The sequence below is a fragment of the Centropristis striata genome, chromosome 18 (assembly GCF_030273125.1).
Source record: "Centropristis striata isolate RG_2023a ecotype Rhode Island chromosome 18, C.striata_1.0, whole genome shotgun sequence".
Lineage (NCBI taxonomy): Eukaryota > Metazoa > Chordata > Actinopteri > Perciformes > Serranidae > Centropristis > Centropristis striata.
Window position 1 is genome coordinate 2,063,837 of NC_081534.1, and position 24,580 is coordinate 2,088,416.

The 24,580-nt window shown below is 35.0% G+C and overlaps 1 protein-coding gene across 1 annotated transcript; it reads left to right on the forward strand.

Moving 5' to 3' along the window:
• Positions 1-1,273: 1,273 nt before the first annotated feature.
• Positions 1,274-16,081, forward strand: LOC131991449 (uncharacterized). Its single transcript, XM_059356904.1, has 6 exons — positions 1,274-1,313; positions 7,643-7,807; positions 9,022-9,193; positions 12,225-12,337; positions 13,311-13,485; positions 15,603-16,081. Exons 1-6 carry the CDS (start codon positions 1,274-1,276, stop codon positions 15,700-15,702), a joined length of 765 nt encoding a protein of 254 aa, XP_059212887.1. The 3' UTR covers positions 15,703-16,081.
• The last annotated feature ends 8,499 nt before the right edge of the window (positions 16,082-24,580 follow it).

Genomic DNA, 24,580 nt, shown 5'->3' on the forward strand with positions numbered 1-24,580 from the left:
TGACTCAGCGCACCTTATCTCCTCAGGCAGCTCGTTCCGAAGTCGTCGTGCTCTAACGGCAAAAGCCCGGTCACCTTTGGATTTCAGTTTTGACTTTGGAAAATGGATGGTAAAAATGGTCGGCTCGTAAGAAATGAATAATTCTGATAAATAGTTAGGAGCCAGACTTAGACGAGCTTTAAAAGTGATCAGTTAAATCCTAAAATCAATCCTAAAACGAGTATAGGTCATAACCTTTCCCTCTCCATGTTAGTGGATGGGACATCAGCCAAACTAGAGAATCAAAGTATACATCAAATAATGTTTTTTTGTCATTTTTGGTATGTAGAGCCTGCTCAAGTACTCTTTAGGGTGGTTTAAAGTGATTATTTGGTGTGTTCGGTCATGACTGACAGCACATATTGTGCTCTTGTAGCGGCTTAGTACTCTCTCTCTCTCGTGCGTTGTGTCATTTACAGTTGAAACGAGGACATTTGATCGGCATCCAGCCATTTATTCTGGTTACAGACAATAAAATTAGGTGCATCCCTCATTAAGCCACAAGGTCTGAATGCTGCAATTGCTAATTACAATCAACACAAAATACAAAAATCCAACATGATCTCACAGAAATCCATGAAATAGCCACGGATTTCGCTTAACTCAAAATCCGTGGAATAGCCACGGAATCGCTCAAATTTCCGTGAAACTGACACGGATTTCGCTACAATGCAAGTTAATGACATAGTCATATCCCGTGGCTATTCCAACATACAAAGTGATTATGTACATTCACTGAGTGAATATTTAGAAAATAAAACATATATTTCTCGCTAGAAATGTGATCAAAATCAATTTTTATGCAGAAACTAAGTCAAAATATTGATTTTTCACTAAAAATGAGAGAACTGTCCGCCATGTTTTTTGTTCTGACCGCTGGGACCGTGAAAGTCACGTGACTTGGAACAAACCAATAGCCACGGGATATGACTGTCATTAACTTGCATTGTAGCGAAATCCGTGTCAGTTTCACAGAAATTTGAGCGATTCCGTGGCTATTCCACGGATTTTGAGTTAAGCGAAATCCGTGGCTATTTCACGGATTTCTGTGAGACCAGGTTGCAAAAATCATACCTGGTAATAGACAATAACATTAGGTGCATCCCTCTGAAAAATATAAAATTAAAAGACACTGTCAACTTTCTACTAAAATAAAGTGAAATTAAATTAATTAATATATAAAAAAAGACGGAGCTCATAGCCCGTAACCTTACCATTAAGCCACAAGGTCAGAATGCAGCTGCCCCCGGGGTGCACGACACTAAACCCCAGGGGTGCTGCGTTCAATACCCATGGTTATTTAGAGATGGCAAGTGGAATCACATTACTAATGACCTGATTAACTATGTTACACTCTGGCTGGCTGTTTTGGATGGGAACTTGATACTGCAGCTCCACTCTTGTCACTACAGTCTAATGATGTCCAATGACATCACCGGAGCAAGATGGCAGCAGCTGGACACAGGATAATTTGCCTTCACTTTTGTACACACTGTAAAAAATAATCTGTTTAATTTACGGTAAAATACCGGCAGCTCTGGTTGCCAGAACTTCACCGTAAAAATTACAGTGAGAGGATTTTCTATTCTAAATTTAAATGTAAATATCAGCAAAAACTGTAATTTAGTCTGAATAATCCCGTTATTTTTAGGGTAATTATGTCATTCATTCACACATCATGGTATTTCTCCATAAATTTTGCATGAAAATGTTATATTTTACAGCAAAACTGTGTGTTTCTTCCAGTTTATGACAGAAAAAAAAGTTTTGCGCTATTCTTTGATTTACGGTAATTAAAAGTGTCTAATACAGGGATATACAATTTTTCATTTTATGCCCTATTTCTGATGTATTTGACAGAGTTTTACTGTTATTTCTACAAACCTTTTTTTACAGTGCAGTGGGAGGAAGTTGTCCATTCTTTATACAGTATACTGCCCTACAAAGCCTAACTGCAGTAACTACAATTTTGGTTTAAATTGACTTATAACTAAAAATGAACTCCTTGTTTTATCTTGTGAAGTTTAAGGTTTCAGTTTTGCTTTATTACAAAGAAATAATGACATTAAAATGTGCAGTAACTACAAAATCCAACTCAAAACCAAAGCAGACCGCAATAAGTTCACTTATCACAGTCTGATTTGAATATATATATACGAATTTAAACATAAAACCAAAGCAGACTGTCTGATACAGTATAGCCTTGTATTTATTCATTGTGTTGAATAGTGAAGACAATAATAATATAAATTATGAGTTTATTTGACAGGGAAATTATTATCTAGATAGTGATTAAATTAAAAAAGTAATATATAATTATATTAACACGAAAATATAACATTACATTATATTATCGAGTCTACAATACACAAATATTTGAATAGAGTTGTTAAACACTTAAATACACTTATAAGAAAATTAATTAGAATATTTATACACTGAAAACAAAATGTAAAAGCTGAAAGAAAATAACATTGTGGTTACTGCACTCTGTTTCTGCATTACTACTACTACATTTTTTGGGTTAAAGGTCAAATAAATCATCACGATTTTTTAACATAAAAATGACATCATCAATACATGTAGAAATAAATGTCATATAACTTACCTACCAACACTGAAAAAAGAAAATAGTTGAACCAACTTAATTGAATTGTTTCATTTGTTAGCACCTAAATGAATTAATTTCATAAGTTAGATTAACACAATTGGTTTTAAATTAATTTGAAAGAACTTAATTAATTTAGGTGTTACCAAATGAAACAATTCAATTAAGTTGGTTCTTTTTTCAGTGTATAACTCATTTGGCTGGCCAGTTAAAAAACGTTAAACTTTAAAGCAGTTTTTCTCAGTTTTATCCTTTACTGCAGTTAGACTTTGTAGGGAAGGATAGTTCCAAGGAATAAAAAAAAGTGGTGAATAAAAAGTGAGACCCCGGGCGTCAAGATGTTCTATTACTATTAGACAAATGATGCACCTTATATAACCACAACACCTAAACATTTTCTAAAATAACCGCAATACTGGTACAGGTGCTGTGCACTAATTCCTATCAGCCTCTTGCACCTGAATCATCCCTTTATAATTGCAGAGATGGCATGACAGCTGCCTTTAACTGCAAGAGGCAGCCAAATTTCTGTCTGGATTATGGCATTTGCTGCAGCAGCTGTGCAGTTTCAGCTGTCAAACATCGTTCTGTAAAGCAGTAGTTCTCAACCTTTTTGAGTCGCGACCCACAATTCAACATGCATGTTGTCTCACTGAACAGAATCTCACACACACAGTTCAGATCATACAAAAAAGAAACATAATGACCAAAAAAGACACAAAATGACCAGAAAAGACACAAAATGACCAAAAAAAGAAACAAAATTACCAAAAAAGAAACAAAATGACGAAAAAAAGACACAAAATGACCAATAAAAGGAAACAAAATGACCCAAAAAGACACAAATTGACCACAAAATGATCAAAAAAAGACACAAATAAGACACAAAATGACCAAAAAAGACACACACAAAATGACCAAAAAAAGAAACAAAATTACCAATAAAAGGAAACAAAATGACCCAAAAAGACACAAATTGACCACAAAATGATCAAAAAAAGACACAAAAAAAGACACAAAATGACCAAAAAAGACACACACAAAATGACCAAAAAAAGAAACAAAATTACCAAAAAAGAAACAAAATGACTAAAAAAGACACAAAATGACCACAAAATGATCAAAAAAAGATCATTTTGTGAAAAACACACACAAAATGACCAAAAAAGACACAAAATGACCAAAAAAAGAAACAAAATTACCAAAAAAGAAACAAAATGACTAAAAAAGACACAAAATGACCACAAAATGATCAAAAAAAGACACAAAAAAGACACAAAAAAGACACAAAATGACCAAAAAACACACAAAATTGTCACAACTTCTGCCAGGCTTTAGTTTTTCATTTGTCTGTTTCCTGTTTTGAAACAGGCCCCATAAAATGACAAAAAAACACACACAAAATGACCAAAAAAGACACAAAATGACCAAAAAAAGAAACAAAATTACCAAAAAAGAAACAATGACTAAAAAAGACACAAAATGACCACAAAATGATCAAAAAAAGATAATTTTGTGAAAAACACACACAAAATTACCCAAAAAGAAACAAAATGACTAAAAAAGACACAAAATTATCAAAAAAAGACACAAAAAAGACACAAAATTATCAAAAAAAGACACAAAATTACCAAAAAAAGGACATTAAATGACCAAAAAGACTAAAACACATGAACACTTTAACACAGTGGAGACAGAGCTGACTTCCAAAATGATTTTAGCGACCCCCAGAAATCATCTTGCGACCCCATTTGGGGTCCCGACCCCAAGGTTGAGAATAGCTGCTGTAAAGGACAAGAAGGTAACTGCTCCAGTCGTAAACGCTAATCATCGCCAGAGTTTCAGTTAGGCCGGTACAGCCAAAGTCTGTCCGCCTTATATCTATCTATGAGAGTGTGATTCTTCACAGCATGTTTTTCGTGTCTTGTGTTCCTGGGCTCGTTTTACAGGCGAGGCTGGAATGCTGCAATCAGATAAATTTGAAACAGGATATGTTTCTGAACCTTTTGAATCTGCTCCTCACGTTTAGGTTTAAAGGGGTCACTCATTGTTAGAAACCCACAGAGAATTATCACATGACAGGTTCCCTCAGCACCACAGAGCTTTTAAACAGAAGAGAACGCCTCCATAGGTCGTTCATACTGGCTGCAGTCAGACTGTTTAAACCTCTCAAGTCCAGGAGATTTTGGTTCAAATTTGTCAACTTCCTATGCATTCATTTCTGTCTCTGTTTAGCATCTTTCAGTCTGTCCTTACACTGTAAAAAAAGCTGCCAGTTTTTACGGTAAAAAACTGGCAGCTGTGGTTGCCAGAATGTTACCGTAATAAATACGGTGCAACTTTTTTCTAATATTACGGTAAAAAGATATGATTTCACGTTTAAGATTGCATTTATTCCATTTTTTACCGTAAAAATAAAAGGTTTTTCCATCAAAAGATTTGACATATAATTGACAAGAAAATACTTTATAAATGCCGCATAAATTAAAGATTTTACCATAAAATATTACAGTATATTTCTGTTAGAGATATGGTGTTTAGTACATTTAACAGTAAGAAAAAGTATTTTTACAAAAAATAAATGCAAAAATTACAGTGATGCTTTTTGTTACAAACACGGTGCCAGTGTATTTTACAGTAATAGAGTAATGTTGTTGTTTTTTTTTTTATTTAAAACCTGTAAAAATACTGTTCTGGCTGATATATACATTTACAGTGTTTAATTGTTACTGAAACTGAATTAACCCATTTATCATTTTATGGTCTTTTACTGTCATGGTTTTGCAGTTTTTCACCGTAAAATCTACAGACATTTTTTACAGTGTATATCACATGCATGGCTCCTTTCTCTCCACACAAACTTGGCTATCAGTCAGATTTTTCATTTTTTTCAGGTTTCAAGTATAAAGCTGCCAGGAACCGAAAATACAAACTAAAGTGTCTATGGAAATGTAGCATTTTTTAAACAATTAATACACACAAAAACAGCAGAAAAAATAATTAATAACACAATAACAAAACAGTTTTTTTGCATGTAAATTAAAAATAGTATTAGTTTTCATTGTAGAAAGAAAATTCACATTTTAAAAATGGTCTTATATATAATGTATATAAAATGTATGTATATGTCTTATTTTTTATATTCTTCTGTTTGCTATATCTATGTATCTGTATCTTGAGCTGCTGTGACAACTACATTTCCCCACTGCGGGATAAATAAAGTCTGATCGGATCTTATCTTAATATCTTTTAGCATCATTGATTTGGTTTTACAGATGGCCACTTTACTGATTTGGTTCATTCTCACACATCCTCAAGATGCCTGACATTACTCTAGCTAATCCATGGACCATTTTTAAAGCATTATACGTCCTTCACACCAAAGCAGTCAATAACTGTTGACTATGCATCATCCATAATCTGCATGCACTAACCCTAAAAATACTTGTGCTTCTTCCTGATTCAAAGACATCATGTCTTATTGCTGTGACAAAGTTTTTGCAGGAAGAAATGTAGTAGAAAATCACTTAGTTTAACTTTTGAATTTTCGCTTTTGAGTTAAGCGAAATCCGTGGCTATTTCACGGATTTCTGTGAGACCAGGTTGGTTTATACGGAATTCCCTTACAGTAATCAGACCAATTCCTATAAGTTTTCAGGTGAACTCAGTAAACAATGTCGAAACTAACATATGAAACAAGGTCATATGAAAAACACGTAACATAAAACCAAACTGAGGTTTTACCCTTTACATTCAATACAGGAGTGGGACATAATCCCTGGACTATTGTCTACTTTCATACATGCATCCCTTTTGTTTGCATTTGAGAGAGAAGGTGACCACAGAAGAATGGAGGAGCATTTGCTCATTCAACCCTTTAGAATATGAGAATTATGACGTGAACATATCTTGTTCTATGTTTTGTATGGGGCCATTGTTTTCTTTGGGTGAGGTCGAAAGAATTCTAGGAACTGTGTCCGTATCAAAATATCTTCCAGAACTGTATATAAGTGGAGAGACAGGAGAGAAAACCAGTAGACCACCAGAGGATCAGTCAACCTGTCCAACTGAGAGGTAAGAGTCTCTCTTTTTATTTATTTATTTATTTTAAGTCTTCTTAATTAAGATATTATGGTAACACTTTACAATAACCATCATTTATAAATGGTAAACAGATAGTTTATTAATGTTTAATCATCATTTATAAACCGTATATAGGCCATTTAGAATGGTAAATACATCATTTATTAATGTTTAACTAACTAAATCATTTATAAATGGCAAATAGATAGAATATTAATGTAAGTTTATAGTTACTTTACCATTAACAAACGATTAAGTATGTTAATGATTTTTTTAAATGATTTGTATGCCTTTGAAAAATTGGTTGAACATTTTTTTAAGATTAAATATGTATAGCACTTTGTAAATGTTAATTATTGGTTTATAAACCATCTATAAACATTATTTAGTTGGTTATTGTAAAGTGTTACCGATATTATTAGTAATTATGGCTTTTAGCTATTCATTATTATAAAGTGTCTTAATATGAATTTATGTTTTAGAGTACAATGTATTCAAAATTGAGATGTGTTGAGTTTTTTTTTTTTTTTTTGCTAATTCTACTCGTACATCTGTCTGAATGTTCATATTTATAATGCTGCCCTGAAGAATTTAATTGTATTGTATTCATATTCCTAAATGCAAACAAATTCCCTCACAGCTTTCTCATTATCTGCAAAAATGTTCTTGCTGGTAAAGTATGACTTTTATTCCTTTTTTTTAATATATATATAGATTTACAAATCATGTACATGGATGCTTTAACTGTTTTATTTTCTACTGTCTCCAATAGTTAAGTGTTTTTGCAGGATTGCTCTTTGGTGGGTTCATCTCAATAACTGCATGATCATATATACATTTTTGACTATTCTATAATCAGAAATATGAACAGTTGCAGTGTATAACATTTTTGTTATTACCTTTACCAGTAAGCAATCAGCAGTTTGCGCCACCTAAGCTACCAGGTGAGAGTCTTTTCAGTGGCAACCCTGACATTTAAAGTAAACCTAAACCGTTCAATAAACCAAGATCACACCTTGTTTCTTTTTTATTTAGGATTCAGCCTATTTAAGCCCTGCTACTATCCCACCCATATCCGTAAGCAGATTTGTTTTTACATTCACATTTGATGTGTCTTTATTAGGGCCGGGACTTTAACGCGTTAATTAAGATAAATTAATTACACAAAAAACACACAAAAAATTGACGCATTTTAATCGCACTTATTTTTGCACCGCGGAACGTTTCTCACTGGATGAGTTTCAGGCGGACCGATTATACTGGAGCACCAACTAGCGTTGATGAGTTGAGACAACAACAAACCACAGTGAACATGAAGGAAGAAGCTGATGAGACCTTTGGTTGGCCCCGTGGATGATGGGACATTTAGTTACTAAAAACCATGGGTTGGGATGGAAATTACCAAAAAAAAGACACAAAATAACTAAAAAAAAGACACAAAAAGACACAAAATTGCTAAAAAGACCCCAAAAGACCCAAAAAGGGCACAAAATAACTAAAAAAGACACAAAATGACTAAAAAAGACACAAAATGACTCAAAAAAGACACAAAAAAATAACAAAAAAAAGACACAAAATGACTAAAAAAAATACATAAAATGACCAAAAAAGACACAAAATGACCAAAAAAAGAAACAAAATGACCAAAAAAGACACAAAATGACTTAAAAAAGACACAAAATAACCAAAAAAAGACACAACACTGATCGATAAGAGCATGGTTGTGTTGCTAGGCAACAAGGAATTCACATATCACCGCAGCACATCCAGCCTCAAGTATCACCTCAATGCTAAACATATAGCAGCTAGCGGCTAGTGTGCTAGCTAGCGTGGATTGTGTTTTACTTAAAAAACCAAAGTATTCTAGTTTACAGAAGGTCTACCTACCTATAGGCTACCTGCATTTATCAAATGCACTATATTTATAAATATGCTATTGCTACACTTAATGGCAAAAATTGCACTGGTCTGTTGGACTTGAACCAAAATAAACAATATTTTTCTTGCTTAAGCTTATGTATTCAGTCATTATTCAATGGTATACTAAAAATCCATGTGAAAAAAATTACTTCTCACTGTTCTCAGGTCAAATATTTATATGCGATTAAAATGCGATTAATTTCGATTAATTCATTATAAAGCCTCTAATTATTTAGATTTTTTTTTTTTTTATCGAGTCCCGGCCCTAGTCTTTAAATATTCTTTGACATTTGACAATCACACCATTGTAACTACAGATAAATTCAAGTGTCTTGTTTTTAATTCATTATGATATGAATACCTTGGTGCAGAATGCTGGACAGACTGGTTTGACAGGGATGACCCCACTGGATCTGGAGACTGGGAATTACTCTCCCTTCTTCGAGCCCAGAACCCAGGAAAGATCTGCCCTAACCCAGTAGATATTGAGGCCAGAACTCTATCTGGACTCACTCCAGCTGCAGCAGGGGATGTGATTTACAAGTAAGTGCTGAATGAGTATGAATAATCTCCATGCATTTTATGCAATGATTCATATTATATTTTACTAAATGTGCTGCATTGATGTTGCTGCTGTATGTGTTTGTGTAGCTGGTGAGGCCAAACACATTTTATTCTGTTCTGTTGTTCAGTCGTGTTCTTGGGACCAATAAGCAGCTTTTCTTTGGTTTTACGGCTGGCGGGTTTACTGTTTTGGTTCACTCTCACAGCTCTCTTGGTGTCATTTCCTTGACCCCTAAACTTTGTTAGGTTATCATCATAGACTGTATATAAGTAATGGGTGTAGTTACCGATCTGGCTCGCCACTATGTTGTAGAAAATCTTTAAAGAAAACACTTGACGAACAGATAGACTTGTGCGGGATTTATTTAGCAAGACATTAAAAACAGATGATACAATGCATCCAACGGTCAGAACAACTCTGAGAGACAACACCCAGTTTCTCTCTTTTTACTTTGCAGGTTGGCGTGTCATTGGTTCTGTGTAACTAAGGGTCAACGTCCTGTAATTTCCTGTTAAGAAAAACACTTGGGCTGCGGTCGAATAGTCAAATTTGCTTAGGAACCTTCCTAACTGAGTGAAATGACCCGGAAGTATTATCGTAGCCGCCATGATAAGAGCTGTTCGAATTCTCTAACTGTTAAGGAAAGGAGCTTCAATGCTTCCTTTAGTATCTCCTTTAGCATAGGATACACCGGACCATCCTTTACGAAAGGAAAGGAGGTAATGCCGTCCCACAATTCCTTGCGGTAGCAGCATATAAGGCCGACCGGTCACGAGAAGAAACGAACAAAATGACTGACAAATCCCGCAGATCTGACACATAAGAATAAAGGTATGCTTTAAAAGCATAATAATAACATGTACAGTAGTGGCTTTGTAGCACTCAACACCGAAATGTGCCATGATTTATCAGTTTTCATTCAATCATACCTATTGGTATTTTGTCTATAAATATGAATGGACAGGTGCATGATCAACCTTTCTCAATGTGATCACCATTTTGTTTCACTTTTGTGACTGGCGTGGTCTATTATTCTTTTTTGTTACATTTCATTTCCAATCATGGTAATTGCCTAATATTCGTGAGAACGCTGATTTTTGTAGTCCATCTTCGGAAAATTGTAGTTTCACCACGACATTCGACGTCATCAACATTGGCCGTGGCGTGATGACGTAGACTGAGTGTAAGTGCAGTCGGATTCTCTAAACACCGCCATCGTCTTCTCCTAACTCCTCATGAATTCTCCTTCTCATCTTTCCTTGACCTCGTGACGTTTTCCATTGAGGTTAAGGAAAAGTGGTTAGGAAAGGACTTAGGAGCTGATTTTTTTGACTATTCGACCGTACCCTTGATATAAGAGCACACTTGGGATTTCCCAAATCCGAGCTGTTCATATCTCAATCAAGCAGAAGTTTCCTGTAAAGAGACTGTGACTTTTGGTCAGATTTCTGTGTGTTTATCAAAACATATTTGATGCATATTTAAAGTGCTATATGTCAGATATTTTTAATACATCTTCAAATTAATTCTACGACAACGTCACCCATTGGTTTGTGGCCCGTTAGAAGCATCGAGCTCAGCATTACACTCGTCGCCATCTTGCGTCGCCATCTTGTTTCCGATACGGGGAGCAGACCATATCTGGACTGTGGAGGAGCGACCTGACTGAGAGAAGTCGCTGCTAATTCATGTTAGGATTTACTGGAGCATTAACTGGGATGTTAGTTTTGACTAGCAAAAAGCAAAATGTCTGTTACTTACCTAAGAAAAATCAGCTGTTAGTCCAACCAAACGCTGAACAAGACAATTTTTACTGAACAAAACGTTCAAATAAACTGTCATTAAGTGAAAATAACATATATATAACGTTATATATAATTTTATTGACACGTTGCCGTGGATACGCACTGTTCTGCTTCTCTCCTGATGACGGCTCGCCTTGTTAGTGACCTGTCAATCAAAGGTAGCCACGCCCCAAATCATATGATTCTTTATCTTCTATTTTCTTCTAAATGGGGCCATTATTTGAACTATTAACACCAAATTGTCTTGAAGAAGATTTTTTACTAGCAATTGAGACTATAGTGTTTTTGAAGCCAAACTTAGCGCCCCCTGCTGGAATTTTCGGTAGAATGCAGCTTAAGGCACTTCCTGGTTTGCCTCCATGCTCAGACCAGGAGGTTGCCGCCTGGTGATAATATATCAGTGTTGAATTTAAAGCTTGTTCCGCTGGACAAAAAAACAGTAACATGCTAATTTAAACGGTATAATTAATAAAAAATGTCAATATTCCTGTCCCAAATTTGCGCGTCCAAAAGAAAACCATTTTTACCTTAAGTTACGTTGTTTATGTAAGTTACGTGAATCACATTTTTCAACGTAACTTTTTTTGTTTTTAAACTTAGCGGTAATCACGTGACCCTTGTAGCTACTTCACTTCCGGCACGTACATACATTTATTTACTGTTTAAACTGTTTTTTATAATGCTTTACCAGGAAGTTTTTTGCCCCAAATCTAGGTGAGTGGTTTTACAACATAAATCCACAAAAACCGAAGCCTTTTTACGTAGCCACGTGTCGTAATGGGTGGTACTGACACACGACCTCTTCTGCCGTTTAGGTTGGAGAACAATCTGCAACCTCTGGGTCTAAAGTGCCTTAAAGCTGCATTCTTTCCAATGGCCAGCAGGGGGCGACTCTACTGGTTGCAAAAAGAAGTTACATTGTACATATACTGGGTCGGTTTGGTAGCCAGAATATAGCGAAGCTGTCTGCGTAGTTACATTATATTCATGTAATAAATGTTAAAATCTATTAGAAGATAATCATGAGAAATAAAAAATATAAAAATCCAATGATTGTGATCAATTAGACCTGGACAGACGTTATCGGTATAATCAGTAGAGCAATCAAGAAAACATTGAGGGCAATTTCTATTTGCATGTCTTTAAAAAAAAGAGACTTTTATTGATTTTTAGTAAGCACCACTCTGTTTTTATTTTTTTTTAGAAGTGACACATCAACAGGATTCATCTGCAAAAACCAAGATCAAAAAGATAAGAAGATGTGCAGTGACTATCGTGTCCGTTTCAGCTGCCACCCTCCTTTCTGTGGCCTCGGCGGTACTGTATAAGCACATTCATTGTTAAGTTGCAGTTAGAAAGCAGATTTCCCAACCTCGGTCATTATTCTCTGATTCAGAATGAGGCAACCTGGTCTCACAGAAATCCGTGAAATAGCCACAGATTTCGCTTAACTCAAAATCCGTGGAATAGCCACGGAATCGCTCAAATTTCCGTGAAACTGACACGGATTTTGCTACAATGCAAGTTAATGACAGTCATATCCCGTGGCTATTCCATGGATATTTGTTCCTATTGGTTTGTTCCAAGTCACGTGACTTTCAAGACAAAAAACATGGCGGACAGTTCTCTCATTTTTAGTGAAAAAAATCAATATTTTGACTTAGTTTCTGCATAAAAATGGATTTTGATCACATTTCTAGCGAGAAATATATGTTTTATTTTCTAAATATTCACTCAGTGAATGTACATAATCACTTTGTATGTTGGAATAACCACGCTTAATTTTCCAGCTGCATGCAACATGAAGAAACAGAAAAATACAGTTTCTCATCTTTTTTTTTTTTGTGCTTTGTTTAATCAAAATTGCACCGCACAAAACTCTTCTGTTTGGGGATCAGTCATATCCCGTGGATATTCCAACATACAAAGTGATTATGTACATTCACTGAGTGAATATTTAGAAAATAAAACATATATTTCTCGCTAGAAATGTGATCAAAATCCATTTTTATGCAGAAACTAAGTCAAAATATTGATTTTTTTTTTACTAAAAATGAGAGAACTGTCCGCCATGTTTTTTGTTCTGACCGCCGGAACCTTGAAAGTCACGTGACTTGGAACAAACCAATAGGAACAAATATCCATGGAATGGAGTCCATGGAGTCATTAACTTGCATTGTAGCGAAATCTGTGAATCTGTGAATCTCTGAATTTCTGTGAGACCATGTTGGAATGGGGCCACAGTTTTTCCCAACAGTCATCCAGGTGTCTCTTCTTTTGCTCCTCGCAGTTTGCTGGACCAAGTGGTACGACCGGGACGATCCCAGTGGATCAGGGGACTGGGAGCTTTTGACTCACCTGAGGAAGGAAAACCCAGGACAAATCTGTGACAACCCTCTGTACATCGAGGCTACCACCACTGACACACTGACCCCGGCCCTCTCCACAGGGGACGTCTTCCATACGTAAGTTGCCTCGTAGGGATATCATTTACAGCTTTACATTCATTAATTTTACCACCAACCACCCAACAATAAATCAATCCTTCTCAACATTAAAACCTCTTTTGCAAAGTTTTCATATCACAACAATGTTTTGCCTGCAGCTACTGCTTAAACAGCGAACAGGAACTTTGTGGATGCACATTTACATTAGATTAGATGAAATTTTAATGAGCCCCATGAGGAAACTGGGTAATAGGCACATAATGTCAGGAAGTTAAAGCTGAGCTTTACTTTATTCTTTTGCTAACAGCTTTATTCGGGAAAAGTCTCTGTGGTCTAAAGAGAAAGAAACAGGAATTTAATGTTTTTCGTTTTTTTTTTTAATGATTATTTTTCTTTTATTTCAATGGATATGGGCAGTCTGTGACCCAGAGGTTAGGAGTAGGCCTTGTAACCGGAGGGTTGCCAGTTAAAATCCAAGGACTGACAGGTCAAGGTCTGAAGTGCCCTTGAGCAAGGCACCTAACCCCCCACACAGCTCCCCGTGCAGGATTGTGCAGCCCACTGCTCCGAAGCATGGTGTGTTCACTGGTCTGAGTTAAATGCAGACTTTGAATTTATGGGCTTAAATGTTTCTCATTAATACCGGTAAACACAGAGAGGGTGATCTACAAATAATCCTTGATTTGCACAGATGTTTTGCTATCCACAAATACAAATTTCTAATTTGTAACTTGAATTTTGTTTTTTACAAATATGTGTGAATTTGTAAATATATTGTGTATTACTAAATACACAATTTTCCATTTGTAAAAACAAAAAAGATATTTTGTAAAATTGAAAATTCTGTTTGTAAAGTGTGACTCTGCATTTGTGAATCATCAATCTCACACACACACACACACACACACACACACACACACACACACACACACACAGATGCACACACAGATTCACAAACAAATAGCTCGTGATTGGCAAATGGCCGCCCTTCTCAACCTGTGTTGTTGCATACAAATATTCCTTTTGTGGATAGTAAAACATGTGTGCAAATCAAGGACTATTTGTAGATCACCCTCTGTGCATTTACAGGTATTGAGACAAATTTAAGCCAATATGAAATTCCCCATTGTGGGACTAATAAGGGAATCTTAATGTCTGAGATATTCAACACCAGATTGAATTTTTATTTGACCTAGCAACAGTATTTTTTATAAACTGGATCATGTTTTCATCACAGTTAAATAGTCATCCGCTGTCAAAGGGATAGATATAAAAAATCTTTCCTTCCACATGCCATCACACTGTACAATAACAAATAATAGCCTGGTTCATTACATACTGTCTATGCGCTTTATGTGTTTTTTATGCACACTGTTCATTGCACCTTATTTGTTTCATAGCACCAACATGTTTATACTGTATATTCATATTTATTCTGCACTGTAATTCTATTCTACTCCTTAATACATACTCCTTCTTTAGACACTTTATTTTTTATTATATTTTACTGCTTGAAGTATGCCTAGGTTGTTCTTTTTATTTAACTGTGTTGTTATTGTCTCTGTGTGTAATGCTGCTGCTACACTGTAATTTCCCAGCTTGGGATAAATAAAGTCTATCTATCTATCCATCCATCCATCCATCTATCCATCCATCCATCCATCCATCCATCCATCCATCCATCCATCCATCCATCCATCCATCGCTATCTATATCTCTGTATCTCTATATCTCTATTTCTATCTATAACTCTATGTCTATAACTCTATTTCTATCTATATCTTTATGTCTATAACTCTCTCTCTATATATATATGTGTGTGTGTGTGTTTGTGTGTGTGTGTGTATCTCTATATCTCTATTTCTATCTATAGCTCTATTACCATAAGTCTATTTCTATCTATATTTCTGTATCTCTATAACTCTATTTCTTTCTATATTTCTGTATCTCTATATCTCTATTTTCATTTATATCTCTACGTCTATTATAACTCTATTTCTATCTATATCTTTGTATCTCTATATCTCTATTTCTATCTCTATTTCTAAATTCTTGTTTGCTTTTTGAAATCATCTCCCTGCTTTAAATATCATTCAGAATCATTCTCTTATTGCTTTTAATGTTGTTTTTTTTAGCTTAAATCCAACTGAAGGACTTGTTTGCCGCATGATTGACCAGAAGTCTGGCAAGTGTCGCGACTACCGAGTTCGGTTTGGATGCCCGTGCTGCGATTAGCTCCGGTTCCAGAGCAACGACTGAGAAGAGAACACTGTTCATATTTTTATTACCTAAATTTTTGTCTGATTTTTCTTCCCTTAGTGTGGGGAAAGGAGGAATTATACCAGCCCTTTTTCACAGCAGACATTTTGACATAGAGGTGTTACCAGTGGCAATAATGGTGGCTCTGTTATATTCAGTGATTCAGCATGTGTGACGCGAGGAACGAAGCCTATGCAGCTTAATGGAATTCAGCCATAAGTAATTGTTTACGGCTGTGCATTTTGTCATGCTAAAATGTGTGGAAAAAGGGCCTATTATGTGCTTTATCAGTCTATCTTTTCTTTCTAGTGATCATGAAATCATTATCTTCTACTGTAGGAAATGAATCAACAATAAACGGCAATAAAAATGCTCATAAACAGCACATCCCTGTTGTCATTATATTTCACTCATGACGACTCTCCACAGCTTATTAGGATCATACTTCATCATGATGCTTACCAGACTGATGCTAACATGTGTTTTTAACAGATGGTGCAGACTGATATGATATATAGATTGTAGGAGGTGTTAGTATCAATTAAACAGCAACGTGGGAATGTGGAGAAGTATGTCAGTCAATCTAGAAATGTTATGTAAACACAGTGGATTTAATCAATCTTTTTCTTTCTTAACCCTCCTGTACTCTTGGGGTCCAAATCATTTTCAACATAGGATTAATATAGGTTCACTTTCATAGAATTGCTTGAATATATAAATTAAATTGACCCATAATAATGAAAAAAATATGAAAATTATACATCAATTTGTTGGTCATGAGTTACCTTTAAAGGTGAAAAAAAGTTGGTAATATTTTTTTTCTACATGTCCTAAAACCAGTCTAATGTCATGGGGTCTTTTTGACCCCTGAGGAGGATGGGTGTTATACTTTTTTTATTTTTGCTGACATCCAGAAATAAACAATGCTTTCAAAACATAAGTTTCACTAAAACTTGACATAACCTACTCTGTGCATTCCCATCAAGAAATTATTATTTCACTATAACTATTGAAAAAAAAACAGGTTTTATTACTTTTTTTCTCCTGAAATCAGGCCTAATTTTGTATATTTGACTAAAATTGACCAATAATAATGACAATTTTTTGGTCATGAGTTGCCTCAAAAGGTGAAAAAAAAAGATGGTAATAATTTTTTTCTACGTGTCCTAAAACCAGTCTAATGTCATGGGCCCTTTTTGACCCCTGAGGAGCATGGGTGGGTGTTTTATTTTTATTTTTATTTTTGCTGACATTCAAAAATGAACAATGCTTTCAAAACATAAGTTATTTCACTATAACTATGGGGGGGGGAAAAATCAGGTTTTATTACTTCTTTTCTCTTGAAATGAGGCCTAATTTTGTATATTTGACTAAAATTGACCAATAATAATGACAATTTTTTTTGGTCATGAGTTGCCATAAAAGGTGAAAAAAAAAAAAGGTGGAAATTATTTTTTTCTACTTTTGTCTTTTTTGACCCCTGAGGAGAATGGGTGGGTGTTACAGTTTTTTTCTTATTTTTGCAGACATTCAAAAATGAACAATGCTTTCAAAACATACGTTTCACTAAAAGCTATTTCACTATAACTATGGAAAAAAAATCAGGTTTAATAACTTTTTTTCTCTTGAAATGAGGCTTAATTTTGTATATTTGACTAAAATTGACCAATAATAATGACAATAGTTTGGTCATGAGTTGCCTTAACCTTTTGATGCACAACATGGGTCTAAAGTGACCCGACAGAGTTTTTATGTTCTATATCTTTGCAATAAATTATTTTCATCATTCAGTATTCCAGGTTTTCCTCAATTAGTTTGTTTTTGATCATCATACATCCTAATTTTATGTTTTCCTTTATTCATTTTTTAATAAAATCCCTTTTTGTGTCACTACTCTTTGAATGCACAACATGGGTCAGAAATTATCCATATGCATTTTTAGCTTTCTAGCTTGTTAAGCTAATTACATAGCTAACTTCGTGGCTAAGTAGCTTGCTAAGCTAACTACTTAGCTAACTTCTTGGCTAAGTAGTTAGCTTAGCAAGCTACTTAGCCACGAAGTTAGCTATGTAATTGTACAAAACCTTTTTTTCTTCATAAAGTATGAGAGGCAAAATGGAAATAATGATCTGTTGTTATCAAAAACAAGATATTTAAAGAATACTTGGAATTTCAGAAAATAAGTTGAAATCTAAAGATAGAGCACAGAAACACACAGCAAGCATTAAATAACATGGGGAATTAATGCGGGTCATTTTTGACCCATGTTCATTAGAAGGGGTGTCAATATGTTGTGCATCAAAGGGTTAAAAGGTAAAGAAAAAGTTTGTCATTTTTTTTCTACATGTCCTAAAACCAGTCTAATGTCATGGGGTCCTTTTTGACCCCTGAGGACCATGGGTGTTATACTTTTTTATGAGTACACAAGGGTTAAGCTGTGGTCTATAGTTTGTGTTTTACTGCAGCTTTACTGTCCTCACAACCTTTTTCTTTCCTGCCCGAACTAAATCACACCTTCTGTCATGTTCCCCTCAAAGTCAAATGCTCCTGATGTGAGCCTCCACCCACAAAAGTTCCCTTGAATGTACACACACAATGCACCACACACACACACACACAGACACACACACACACACACACACACACACAGGCAGTGAGGGGAGCAGGGAGATACAAGGTGATTCCTGCTACTTCAACACCGTCAACATTTCCTCAGGAGATAAGCACTTGTGATAGGTGCTGAAAAGAAACTCTTGCAGTGAATCATACAGAATGTAAAATGAGGGGAGAAAACTTTTCCACTGTCTGCTGTGTTCTTTGGGTGTTTTGCTAATGCTTGCATTCTTGCACGGCATTAATAATTCTGCCCTTATATATATATATATATATATATACATATATATATAGTAGTGTTCAAAGTAATAGCATTCCAATGTGACTAACCAGTTTAATCCAGGTTTTTAGTATATTTTGGTAACACTTTCTATGAAGACTACATCTATAGTGCATTATGAGCGCATTCATAGTGAATTATAATGCTCATTATAATCAATCATAATGCATTATGACTGCACTCATAAACACATATAAAGCTTCATGATGCACTATATCAACAGTTATAAATATAGCTTATAATGACTTATAAATCCAAGTGTCTTATGAGTGCTCTTGACTGGTTATAAACTACAGGCTGACTGATGAGGCTTATAATACATTACAACTACTCATACCCCTCTATACACACACCTCAACAATCAATTGTTATAAGGACTCATAGGATGCCATAAGTATAAATAAATGATCAATGTATGCTTTAAGTAAAGTGAGGTTCATATAGACGCATCTATAATGCAGTATAGCTAATCATGATGTTTCATTGTTGGCGTTAAGTAAAGTGTAACACATTTTCATGCATTTAAAAGAAGCTATGCTGCATCATAAGTCATTTCGTCAGATACCAAATATAGAGAATTACACTTATGGCATCCTATGAGTCCTTATAACAATTGATTGTTGAGGTGTGTGTATAGAGGGGTATGAGTAGTTGTAATGTATTATAAGCCTCATCAGTCAGCCTGTAGTTTATAACCAGTCAAGAGCACTCATAAGACACTTGGATTTATAAGTCATTATAAGCTATATTTATAACTGTTGATATAGTGCATCATGAAGCTTTATATGTGTTTATGAGTGCAGTCATAATGCATTATGATTGATTATAATGAGCATTATAATTCACTATGAATGCGCTCATAATGCACCATAGATGTAGTCTTCATAGAAAGTGTTACCTATATTTTTTATTGCTACAATGCAAACAAGGTACCAGTAGGTGCAGTAGATTCTCAGAAAACCAACAAGACCCAGCATTTGTGATATGCATGATTGAACACAGCCCTTTCAACTAATTGCCCAATTGCACAGCCTTAAGAGCGTGCATATCACAAATGCTGGCTCTTGTTGGTTTTCTGAGAATCTACTGCACCTACTGGTACCTTGTTTGCCATGTAGCAATAAAAAATATACTAAAAACCTGGATTAGACTGGTTAGTCACATTAGAATGCTATTATTTTGAACACTACTGTACATCAAAAAACATCTTGCTACAAATGACAAATACATTAATTCTATATTCACTAAAAGCTATTTCACTATAACTATTGAAAAAAAAATCAGGTTTAATAACTTTTTTTCTCTTGAAATGAGGCCTAATTTTGTATATTTGACTAAAACTGACCAATAATAATGACAATTTTTTGGTCATGAGTTGCCTCAAAAGGTGAAAAAAAGATGGAAATTATTTTTTTCTACTTTTGTCTTTTTTGACCCCCGAGGAGAATGGGTGAGTGTTATACTTTTTTTTCTTATTCTTGCTGACATTCAAAAATGAACAATGCTTTCAAAACATAAGTTTCACTAAAAGCTATTTCACTATAACTATGGGAAAAAAATCAGGTTTTATTACTTTTTTTCTCTTGAAATGAGGCCTAATTTTGTATATTTGACTAAAATTGACCAATAATAATGACAATAGTTTGGTCATGAGTTGCCTTAAAAGGTAAAAAAAAAAAAGTTTGTCATTTTTTTTCTAAAAACCTGGATTAATCTGGTTAGTCACATTGGACTGCTATTAGTTTGAACACTACTGTGCATCAAAAAACATCTTGCTACAAATGACAAATACATTAATGCTATATAGTGGTATGAGATAATTCTAAAACTCTATACAAACCGATATTATCACATTTTAGTCGTCGAGCAGGTTTGCTATAGGAAGTGAGTGTCTCTCTCTTGGATCAGTGTGAGTGAGAAGTACCCACACAGTGCCGCAGCCACAGGAAAGTGCATGCTATTAGAGGTGGTTAAGTTACTTTATTCAGCCATAAAGTGTCGGGGTAAGCTCAGGTTGCAGCATAACAGTCACTGAAGGGCAGTGTGATGTGTTCGCTGCCACGGAGGAGGAATAAAAAGTCCATGTTAATGTGCATTACATCAGTGTCTTCCTGGATTCTTCACAGCACAGTCTGCCCCGACTGTGAAATGCAAGATAGCAAAGATAGAAGATAGAAAACTAGGACTAATTTTGGCTGCATTGCCTACACAGCCAAACATCAAGCAAGTGCAACAACACAAGGCACAGCAAGCCAGATAGTATTACTCACTGCCCCGACAGCCTCGGCGTCTGTCTGCAGCCTTTTATTCCAAATTGTTTTTTCTGTCCAGGGAAAATACAAATTAATCCTTAGAAGTCTAAGCATTCACATTACTTAACCCATTAGAGTTTTGGGCTATTTTGTTGGTTTTGGACTCCTTTTCATTCTGACTGTATAAATTACTTAAAAATCTTTACCATGATGTGTTGGTATCATTGTTTTCAGCACAACCTCACCTATATGACCTGATTATTTTTTCATTTTGACTTACTGGATCAACATTTTTGAACAAAAAAAACACACAAAAACACAAAAAAAAATGACAAAAAACACACATAAAACACATAAAACATGAAAAACAAACCAAAAACACACACAACAAAAAAATTACAAAAAAACACGTACAAACACACTTAAAACACACCAAAAACATAATAAAAATACAAAAAACTGAAAAATTACAAAAAACACACATAAAAACACAAAGAAATTACAAAAAACACATATAAAAACACAAAGAAATTACAAAAAACACACATAAAAAACACAAAGAAATTACAAAAAACACAGATAAAAACACAAAGAAATTACAAAAAAACAGATAAAAACACAAAGAAATTACAAAAAACAAGTAAAGTTAACAGTAAACACAAAAGATTGCATTACAAATGCTAAATTCACAAAACTAAATTAGAAAAATATCTGCAAAAAAAGTAAAATCATGTTAATACACTGTGTTTTTTAACCTTTGCTAAAAAAGGGTTGATGCATTAAATTGAACATGGAAACTTCTGGAAAAGCCAAAACTTTAGAGAAAAGCTGACAGCAGAGCTCCATGATGCTTCGTTTTTAACGTTGTGATGTCATGAAGAAGTCGCTTTCGTGCACTGTAAAAAACCTTTGTAGAAATTACAATAAAACACTGTCAAATTGCATCAGAAATAGGTTGTCAAATTAAACATTGTACATCACCGTAGTGAATACTTTTAATTACTGTAAATCAAAGAATATCATAAAACTTTAAATTCAACTGCCATAAACTGCAGAAAACACACAGTTTTAGTGTAAAAATATCTAATTTTGATGTAAAATGAATGGAGAAATACCACGATGACACAATTATCCTAAAAGTAATGGGATTATTCAGTATAAATTACAATTTTTGCTGATATTTACATTTACATACGCTCACTGTATTTTTTACAGTGATGTTCTGGCAACCACAGCTGCCGGTATTTTACCGTAAATTAAACAGATTTTTTTTTTTACAGTGTGGACTCCAGAGGGTTAAACAATACTGAAATACATATTTTAAACACATGGATTGAAAAGCTGTCCATGTCTGACTGAGGAAAAGAGGAACTGGATGCAATCTGGAGAACTTCCCCGCTTAACTTTTTATGATAAAACCGAGGAAGTAAAATGAAATCTGCACTGAACTGAAGTGCAACAGAAGAGTTGAAGCTTCAGAGCATTATGGCGTCCCATTCTCTTCCATTAATCTCACAATATTCCATGGCTGTGAAGGCCTATTTATAGACTAGGGGATGATTAAGTGGTGAAGCACTGTGCCACACGGGGAACCAAGCTCATTTTCTTTTCCTCGTCCTCTCTCTTCCTTACTCTTTCTCTACCTACTTCTTTTTCTTCCCCTCCCCCTGCGACTTTATCTTCTTCCTCACTATCTCCTTGCTTTTTCTCTCCGTCCTCTTTTCCACCAGCATATACAGTAGAATATACACCAGGCGTCTTTCACACTTTAGCCGCCAGTGAAATTATGTTTGACTCGAGGGGGTATGGATAAGTCCTTCAATTTTTTTCCTATTAAGCAACCGACAAAGGGTTTACGGAAGTGTTAATTGTTATGAGGCAACACAAGGAAGAGTGACAGCCTTAACAAGAGAGGATAAAGCATCACTAAGTCAAGCTGCATCAGGACTGAAGGGTGTCCATTAGTTGGACATGCCGGAGGAAAATATGCGGTAACACTTTCTATGAAGACTACATCTATAGTGCATTATGAGCGCATTCATAGTGAATTATAATGCTCATTATAATCAATCATAATGCATTATGACTGCACTCATAAACACATATAAAGCTTCATGATGCACTATATCAACAGTTATAAATATAGCTTATAATGACTTATAAATCCAAGTGTCTTATGAGTGCTCTTGACTGGTTATAAACTACAGGCTGACTGATGAGGCTTATAATACATTACAACTACTCATACCCCTCTATACACACACCTCAACAATCAATTGTTATAAGGACTCATAGGATGCCATAAGTATAAGTATATGAACCTCACTTTACTTAAAGCATACATTGATCATTTATTTATACTTATGTCATCCTATGAGTCCTTATAACAATTGATTGTTGAGGTGTGTGTATAGAGGGTTATGAGTAGTTGTAATGTATTATAAGCCTCATCAGTCAGCCTGTAGTTTATAACCAGTCAAGAGCACTCATAAGACACTTGGATTTATAAGTCATTAGAAGCTATATTTATAACTGTTGATATAGTGCATCATGAAGCTTTATATGTGTTTATGAATGCAGTCATAATGCATTATGACTGATTATAATGAGCATTATAATTCACTATGAATGTGCTCATAATTCACCATAGATGTAGTCTTCATAGAAAGTGTTACCAAATATGCATAGAGACTTAAACCTGCTGTTGCAAGGTGTCCTTGAGTGGAAGTGGAGCACTGCGAGGGAAAAAGGGTTAAGCTCATTTTCATGTGTACAGACGTGATTAATGGGTAAAGAGGGAAGGAGGAGAGATGGTAAAAGAGAGAGGAGAGGAGAGGAGTGACCTCGCCCAGCTCAAGACCGGCCTCATTTCATCACCTCCAGAACAGTGAGGGCATAAATGAGATCAAACCCTTCTTTATGCTTCCACACTGAGCCTCTATCTGCTGGTCTCCATCCAGATTTTTTTTTTTTCCCCCCTAGGTTTTACACAGGCTTAGGTGGCAACATTTTACTGCGGGGTGGATTTTGTGCAGGGCTTACTGTAGATGCTGAGGACCTTTGTAACAAGTATTTGTCTATTAAAACCACCCGAAGGATTTGTGCAAGGGAGAGAAACCACTGAAAGTAATTCAGAAGCTTGAGACTTGAATACATTAAAATTACCATTTTGTCTGCCAGAAAAAGCAGGTGTCTGCATATAATTGTGAGTGGGATGTTTTGAATTCTGCACTGAGAGTTTATGCAAGCATTTATGCAATGAATGCGATTGTTTGCATGAGCTAAAGAGATGTCTGTCTTTCTGTCACTACAAGTTTGGGACTGAAAGTCGCTAAATGTATTGCGTCTCAACACATCTCATATGCCCTTAATCTCCCACAGTTCTTTGCCGCCACCTAACAACCGGTGCTTGACAGATTTGTCACACTATTTAGTATTTCTGTTTATCTGTCCAATATATTTTTGTACCACTGCAGTCTTGGCAACTCATGAAAACACTTGAGCTGTAGAAGGCACAGTCCATGTACCTTGAGTTATTTTTAATAAATCCCTAACCAGGCAGTTTGATAATTCTCAAATCCATGCGTCAAATGCCATTTAATCTAAAGACAGAAATTTATCACATTTATGACGGCATAAATTTGATTCATGCTGAATTATGTGTAAATGAATAGCTCTACCTCCATCACTTCACTCTGTGGGTAGTGAA